At 54.8% G+C, this 8,273-nt stretch overlaps 3 protein-coding genes across 3 annotated transcripts in view; 2 read left to right on the top strand and 1 right to left on the bottom strand.

Moving 5' to 3' along the window:
• Positions 1-473, bottom strand: part of LOC105991543 (serine protease 55-like) — a 12,727-nt gene extending 12,254 nt beyond the window's left edge. Inside the window, exon 1 of the mRNA XM_013024198.1 lies at positions 362-473. Within this exon, the coding sequence (XP_012879652.1) occupies positions 362-473 (112 nt within the window). The remainder of the gene's footprint in view (positions 1-361) is intronic.
• LOC105991542 (serine protease 55-like) lies at positions 472-4,111 on the top strand. Its single transcript, XM_013024197.1, has 5 exons — positions 472-778; positions 1,723-1,915; positions 2,505-2,764; positions 3,518-3,660; positions 3,815-4,111. The coding sequence occupies exons 1-5, from the start codon at positions 472-474 to the stop codon at positions 4,109-4,111; spliced, it is 1,200 nt and encodes a 399-aa protein (XP_012879651.1).
• Positions 4,112-7,926: 3,815 nt separating this feature from the next.
• The window catches only part of LOC105991541 (serine protease 52-like), a 13,928-nt gene continuing 13,581 nt past the window's right edge, over positions 7,927-8,273 (top strand). Inside the window, exon 1 of the mRNA XM_013024196.1 lies at positions 7,927-8,008. Coding sequence (XP_012879650.1) covers positions 7,927-8,008 — 82 coding nt within the window. The remainder of the gene's footprint in view (positions 8,009-8,273) is intronic.

Below are 8,273 nucleotides of genomic sequence, written 5' to 3'. Positions count from 1 at the left end.
TAAGCAAAAAGAAAAAAGCCGGAAGTGGCGCTGTGGCTCAAGTGGTAGAGTGCTAGCCTTGAGCTGAAGAGCTGAGGGACAGCGCCCAGGCCAGAGTTCAGGCCCCACTACCAGACCCCTCCCCCGAAAAAAAGCCGGAAGTGGCACTGTGGCTCAAGTGGTAGAGTGCTAGTCTTGAGCTGAAGAGCTGAGGGACAGCATCCAGGCCCAGAGTTCAGGCCCCACAACCGGACCCCCCCCAAAAAAAATAATTCTCCCCCTGCCTCCTACCAACCTCATGACAAGGTGGAAATCTAACAAGGCATAGCAGGGCTGTTTTGTTTTTTTTTAGACCTGGTTCTAAGAGAATATAAAATCTCACCCAGACACACAAAGCTCGCTCGTGTTGGAGCAGATGGTGGTGGACTTAACGGCTCCTCCAGGTGCAGGGGGAAGCGTGGGAAGGGCACGTGCTGACAGATGTTGGCCCGCATGGGCCTTGAGGGCCCCGAGCTGCAGCTGCTGAGGGAGCCAGGCAGGGAATGCGGGGCCGTGAGGATGCAGCCGCGCCAGGCCGGCCTCAGCCACGGCTGCCCTCCAGCCCTGGCACTCACTGTGACGTCACCGGGCCCAGCTCTGCCATGCATTTGTGATGCCCCCCTGGAGCCACTGCAGCCGGAGGGGTGCCAGCCTGGGCTGATGGCGGATTGGGCGAGTCTGGACTGGAACAAGAGGAAGATGCTCCCACTTGTGATGGTGTTGCTCCTAGCACTCAGGGGACATGCCCACGATGACGGAGGTCCGTGCCAGCCTACAGTGGGTGTTACCTGGACGTGTGTGTGTGTGTGTATGTGTGTGCGTGCGTGCACATGCGTGCCCATTGTGGGGCTTGAGCTCAGGGCCTGGTGCTCGCACTTGGCTTTTTGGGTCCAGGCTGGTGCTCTTTACTTGAGGCAGCTCCATTTCTGACTTTCTGGTGGTCATTGAGAGCCGAGACTCATAGACTTTACTGCCTAGGCTGGCTTTGAACCATGATCCTCAGACTTCAGTCTGCTGAGCAGCTAGAATTACAGGTGTGAGCCCCTGTCCCCTTTCAGATCTCCTTCCCTTCTGATCTGGAAAATTCCCATCCATCTTGTGCTTTGAGTCCAGGATGCCAGTAGGTCTGCCTCAAATAAAATCCAGGACACCAGTAGGTCCGCCTGCAGATCCAGAGCGTATCAGCAGCTTGTGTGTGCTGCCAACACTTCAACTCGTGTCTTGATAGCCACGCTGGCTTGAGCAAACTTCTCTGCCATCCCCTGAGTTCCAAATACTCGCTCACTGCGTTCTGAACCCCAGTGTGCAGCAATGCTCCAAGTCTGCCCCTTCTTGAGGCGCTCTCCCCCAGCCCCTGGGAACCCTTAGAGTCTTCAACTCTTTATAGTTAGCCCAGTTATAGTCTGTGACTCTTCCTAGCAAGTTCTCTGTTCAAACTACCACACAGTGTCTCCTGAATGGACCATACAAATCTTTGCTGTGTTAGCATAGTCGTATTCCAACCTTTGTTTGTGCATGTGTGTTTTGGTTGAGCTCTGTCTCACAATTCTTTGTGGATGTAATAAACACAAGAGGAGGTGTGATTTGTTGGTGTCTTGTCCCCTCAGCACCTTGCCTGACTTCACCCAGCGTGGGAGGTGCTCACGTGGATCGGGGGTGTGGGGGGAGGCCTTCTCGGGGACAGTGGCTCTTTCCTTGTTTCAGAAACCGTTCGGTGCGGCTACCGACCCGCCTTTCCAAACTCATCGTGGCTGCCATTCCGCGAGCTGCTTGAGGTTCAGCATGGCGAGTTCCCCTGGCAAGTGAGCGTCCAGGCTTTCCAGAAACACGTGTGTGCCGGCGCCATCATCCACCGGTGGTGGGTTCTCACGGCCGCCCACTGCTTCCCGGGAACGCTGTGAGTGTCTGGGACGTCGTCTTCGTTCACACTGCGTCTCGTCCACATGCGATCCGGCCGGTCACCCTCTGGGCTGGGGGTTGAAGCCAGGACTCTGATCCAGGATGTTCCAGTTGACTTTGGAACCAAAGTCTGCTCCTTCTCACTGTCTCCTCTTCGCCATATCACACATCCCATAGGTAGGCAGCAGTATCAGAAAATCAGTCCAGGACATGAGGACAATACACTACCCTCACTCATCCTGCAAGCACACACTGAGCACCTACTGTGTGCTGTTCAAGTGCACAGTCCGCAGTACAGCCAAGCTCCCTGCGGCTCAGATGCGCGCACCGCCTTCTCTCAGACAGAGTCACTGTGCCTCTGTGGCCGGCAGTTTCCCTGGCGTATGGTTTTTTGGCTCAGGGATTCACCTGGGTCTGGGCCTGACTCTGACGTAGCCGAGCTCCAGCCTGGTCTCGCTCTAGACCAAGGCATCACCTCTGGACTCCCCAGTGTTTAGTGTCTGAGTCGACTGTGCATGAATGTGTCGGTGAGGGCCAAGCATCCCACGCCCATGGTTAGCACTGGTGTTTGTATTTTAATTCTTCAGATTAGAAAGGGCCCTGATGAATGTCACCGTGGTCATGGGAGTGAAAACACTGAGTGACATCCGTCTGGAGAGGAAGCAGGTGCGGAAGATCATCGCTCACAACGATTACCGCCCGCCCCGCCTGGACAGCGACCTCTGCCTGCTGCTGCTGGCCTCCCCGGTGCACTTCACCAACTTCAAGATGCCCGTCTGCCTGCCGGGGAAGGAGAGCCGCTGGGACCGGTGCTGGATGGCAGAGTGGGTACCGGCTCAGAGGTATGGTATGTGCGCTCCCCTGGGGACCCACAGAGGGCCGGCACCCGGTGGCCTGGCTGGACAGCACGGTGCTTGGGATGTGGAAAGCTCAGGTCTGAATTCTGAGCATGATCTTTGCTCATCTCCAGGGTCACAGTAACGCCTCCTACAAATAAGCTGCCTAGATTCCATGCGTGAAATGGTACAGAAAAGGTCTCCATTAAAAGCCTGGAACAGAGACAAAAATCTCCAACACTTGAAAGCAGTGATCATTTTGATAGATTTTTCTCCCTACCCCTGCCTCCAGCTGGTTTACAAAGTCCTCCTTCCCACCCGCTGTCCACACGACTCAGACAATCACCCTTGATAACAGCAAGCCGGGGATTGTCTAGAGCAGCAGCAGCAGCAGCAAGGGTTTCTGGGAGGAAGGGAGTGGGAGGGGAGAAGGCCCAAGAGTTCTTTCAGCACCTTGGTCAGGTCAGTCCTTCTTCCGGTGACATTCTCTTCCTCATTTCTCCATTTGGCTCGGCAAGGCTGGGGTGCCGTGGGTATGGGGGTGTTACAGGGCCAGAACATGCCGAGAGGACCCTCCTGCCGGGAGACACGCAGGCCGATGGACTCTGCCAAGGCTGGGAGGAGAGTGGGTGGGGCTCGGCCCACGCAGGGCAGCCCGGGCGCTGGAGCTGCCGGCCCTCCAGGACGCCACTCCTGTGTGCGACCTGGTCACTGCCCATGGTGGCTGCATGCCCATTCTCAGATAGCCTTCCTCCCGTTGCCAGGCCCACACGACAACCTCAACATGAACCTGAAGAAGCTGAGGGTGGTTCAGATTAACAGGAGAGAATGCGCCAAGAGGGTGACCCAGCTCCCCAGGAACTCGCTCTGTGCTTGGCAAGAACTCCACACCAAAGGCACCTGCCAGGTACTCGGCCCGGCCAGGCCCTCCCTCCCCACACCCCAGCTGCTAGGGGCCCAGACCGAGAGGGCAGAGGGAGCCCCGTCTCCCACCCCACTGGCCCTGCCCCACATTCTTAATGGAGGCCCTACTGACTGCTTTCTCCTCTTTTCATTTCCAGGGAGACAGCGGGGCACCCATGGTGTGTGCCAAATGGGGGACCCAGAGGCTCTACCAAGTGGGTGTCTTCAGCTGGGGCCTGGACTCCGGCTCTAGGGGGAGGCCCGGTCTGTTTGTATCTGTGGCTCAATTCATTCCATGGATCCAGAAAGAGACCGAGAAGGAGGGGAGAGCCCTCCCCCTCTCAGGAGCCCCAAGAAGCTCCCTGACCCCTGCTCCACAGTGCTCCGGGTTGCTAGCCCTGGGGTCTCAAGTTCTGCTCGTGTCCATGTTTATCAGCGATAAATTATATGGCTAAGACTCGGACCCATCCATTTTCCTTCTCTTTTCCTACCCATTCTCGAATGCAGCACCCCCCCAAGCATCTGGGGAGCAGCAGGGGTTGGGGAGCAGCAGGGGTGGGCCCAACCCCAGGGCCTGGGAGGTAGACACAGGATTTGATTCTCCAGACCTCAGTGTGATGGTGTCCAACAGCACATGCTTTTTTCCCTCCTGACGCACACTCCTCCCTAGCCACGGGCCAGCCGTGGGCAGGACACACACATACCCGGGAGCCCCCACCCGAGGCTCAGATGCTTCAGGGTCCCGGGACTCGGTGAAGGAGAGTTAGTATCCGTCTAGTTTGGAGCTCAACATGGAGGTTAGGATGGAGACTTACAGACAACACCTTTCCCCCCTCCCCTTGCCATATCCAAAAAATAATTCAGCAGAACAAGATGTCTGTCCTCGCTGTCCCCATGGGCCGCTGACTGGGACCACAGCCAAGTATTCATCACGTGAAAGAGGATTCAAATCTGAGGAAGGCCAGGCGCCCAAGTCTCACGTCTGTCATCCTAGCTACTCAGGAGGCTGAGATCTGAGGATCACGGTTCAAAGCCAGTCCGGGAAGGAAAAATCTGTGAGACTCTTATCTCCAATGAACCACCAGAAAACCAGAAGTGGCGCTGGGGCTCAAGTGGTAGAGCACTAGCCTTGAGCTGAAGAGCTGAGGGACAGCGCCCAGGCCCAGAGTTCAGGCCCCATGACCGACCCTCCCTCCCACCCCCAACCAAAAAAATCTGAGGACAAGAGGGCAAGCGGGTAGCTCCACCAAAAAGAAACAGAAAGAAGGGACTCGGGCCAGGTTGACAGCAAGGACACAAATCTGTTTTTGAAAACCCTCGAGACCATCTTTGAAAACCAATGCTAACGCATTGCAGCCAGAGTGCAATGGACTCTTTTCTAGGCCTTTTGTTATAGCCACATCTACCTAGAACATGTACGAGGGAGACAGCCATGTAGTCCCACATGGGGGCAGAATGTTCACGCGTGCTTTCATGCTGCAGGCACGGCAGGCAGTGGAAGGACTCGGGGATGTGGAGGGGACGGACACACACCGTGCATCCCATAATCCTTACAATAGTGTATGTACACATTATCTACACACACGTGCGTTACATGCACGTATATCATTGTGAAGCAATCGTAATTAAAGCACTAGATAGGATTGTGTTTGGTATGCTCCTACATGTTCACGCGACGCTGTTTTGATCAAGAAGTCGATACTCGGAGATTTCTGTATTATTCAGGGTCTGAATGAGATGGTGCATGCGCTCTGTTCTTCCTTTCCGGGCCCACCACAGAAACGGTACAGAAGCAGGGCGGGAGGTGCGGTGCTGCCGGCAAATCTCTATTGATGCCTTGCTCCTGCTTCACCCGCGTCTTGGCCTGCTGAGCTCATCGATGCCGTTTCTAGAGCGCGGGGAAGGGCCTTTCCCTCTCACTTCTCTCACCCCGAGCCCACATCTGCACCGGGAAGGTAGGAGCTCGGTGGAGGAGCCCGGGTGCCTCGTGACAGCTTAGAGAACAGCAGAAATTCTCCTTCTGATGAAACTCACACCCAATCACACAGGCTGCCTGCCTTGTGCTCGTGTAGCTTTCAATCATTCCAATGGGATATTTCCAAGTGTTTTAAAAGATAAATGTTAAAGCTGAAAAAAAACTACGAGAAGAAAGGTTCCATGATGTATAGAATTTGGGGAAATGGTTAAACCCACGGCTCTAGTCATGATTGCTATCTCCATATGCCTGTATTTGTGGCCACAGAAGACTAAGGGAAGACTGTTTATTCAGATCCAAGCTTCACAATAAATTGACCTCTGCCACTGAACTCCATATATCTGACTTACTAATTTAGCTTGAACCATACAAATTGGCAAGCATTCCATAATTATTTTTAGCTACCCAGGGAGCAATTCTAAGTCGTGTAACTTAGGAGTTTCTACCGTGGAACTAGCAGTTCACACTTGTAATCCTAGCTACATGGGAGGCTGAGAACAGGAGGACCACAGTTCAAGAACACCCAGAGCAAAAAAGGCAGCAAGACCTCTACTTCTCAACTCCTAGTTGGGCTCAGTGGTGCAAAACTTTCATTGCAAGTTAGAGGAGAGGCCGAGAGGGGGAGAATCACAGTTCTAGGCCGGCCTAGGCAGAAAAGTCTGTGAAATTCTGTCTCCATGGACAGGAAGTTGGACACTGGTGCATACCTATGGTACCAGCAATGGGAAAGGTCTATAACAGAGGGATTACAGCTCAGACATGTACCAGGATTATAGCTTAGACACATACCTGGGCAGGAAGCGAGACCTCATCATAAAGCAGAGCTGGAGAGAGAGTTCAGCAGTATCATGATAACAACCTGAGGCCCTGAGTTCAAACCCCGATTCTTCTACCACCAGCAGCACAGCCCTCACACTCCTCTGGGCCTTTGTATTGTTTTCTACCCAGCTAGAATACGGCATTTGCTTCGTGGGGTGGCTGCACCCGAAGAATGACTTAGGACAACTAGGATTGTCTGGAGTCTGGAGGCCAGAAGTACATCACAGTGTTGCCCTGTGTCTGGCTGTGCTAGGGAGGGGCCTGTTTCAGGCCAGGCTCCTCTCACAGCTCCTGGGGAGGCCCTGGCTGATGGCACACCCACAGGCTTCTCGTGGGCTTCTCCCTGTGGTGCATTCGTTGAAAGCTCTGTTTTATAAGGACACTGGTCTTTGGAGAAAGGACCTTCCTTCCCAACTCTAACATGGCTTCACCTTAACTAACTACATTTACAGCGACCCTATTTCCAAATGACGCCCCTGCGTGGAGGCTGTGAGCTAGGACTTTAGCACAGGAGCTTGTAATATTTAAAATTGTTATTATAAAGGCGATGGACAAAGGGGTCACAGTTACGTAAGTTAGGTAAAGAGCAGGTTTCTTTTTGGACAGGGTCACCCCTCCCCTTGTTCTCTCCCAGTTTTCCCCTTTGACACGCGAGTTTTGAGGAGCACAATTCAACCACAACAAACACTTTCCCATTCTTCCCTAAGACCATCTCCATTTGGAAGCTCGTTCCTCTGGAGATCTCCTCCGCACACACCTGTGCACACCTCCAGCTCCCAGCAATGGTCTTGTGGACCTCCCTTGGCTGAGGCACGAGCTCCCGGGGCAGAGTGTCTGCTGTTCACCAATTCCCCATCCCTCAAGGCTGGTGTGAAGAAAGTGCTCCACCAAGTGGGAGATGATCCTTTGAATGAAGAAAGGAATGCCTCCCTGAGTGAAGAAATGCATGCATGCCCAGCACTGCCCTGCAGTGGATCTGTGTGTGTGTGTGTGTGTGTGTGTGTGTGTGTGTGTGTGGCGTGGCGTCTGCCGGAACACACACATCAGCACACGGATGTGCTCCATGCCCCGATGATGTATTATCGCTCCATGTTGCAGGTGAGCAGTAGAAAGTCATGTGACGATGGCTCCTCCTGCTGGTGGTGAGCTGGCTCCCGCATCCTCTGCTGCGGCGTTAGACCAGTACCTGCACCAGAAACCTTGGCTTCTTTCTTGTAAACTAAGGTCATGCCTGGAGCTGGCCTTCGGCTGCTTCCTTCTGACACATTCATGAGTCGGCGGGGACGGCATTGGCCAGCGTGTCACCCATGCGGCCACTGGTCATCCCTCTGCCCTGGCCACCCACTTCCTGGAGGCCACAGGAGCCGCGGGGCTGCATGGGCACAGGGCAGCTTCCCACAGGGCCCATTGTGATCTCGCAGTCAGGCTGGGCTGTGGGCCCGTGAAGCTCCCCTCCTGACGTGGAGACCGGGGTCCATGGAAAGGTGGAGGGAGCGAAGAGCGGGGCTGCTGCTGCCGGTCGCCCTGCTGCTGCCCTGGGCACACAGCTCTCTGGCACGTAGGTCTTTGGGGTATCCTGTGGCTGCGTCCTGTGAGCACCTGTCATTCTCCGAGGGCAGGAGGATCACCCAGGAGCTGGTTTCGAAGGCCAGGGCCTGGGGGTCCAGTTTGGCAGCTGTGGGTGGAGCGGGATCCAGTGATCTGCATTCCCAGAGGCCTCTCAGAGATACCTTAGAGTTGTGTGTGGAAATGACTGGTGTGTGTGTGTGTGTGTGTGTGTGTGTGTGTGTGTGAGAGAGAGAGAGAGAGAGAGAGAGAGAGAG

The sequence above is a fragment of the Dipodomys ordii genome, unplaced genomic scaffold (genome assembly GCF_000151885.1).
Source record: "Dipodomys ordii isolate 6190 unplaced genomic scaffold, Dord_2.0 Scaffold74, whole genome shotgun sequence".
Taxonomy (NCBI): domain Eukaryota; kingdom Metazoa; phylum Chordata; class Mammalia; order Rodentia; family Heteromyidae; genus Dipodomys; species Dipodomys ordii.
Note: the sequence above shows the minus strand (reverse complement) of the source record. Positions and strands in the feature narration are given on the sequence as shown.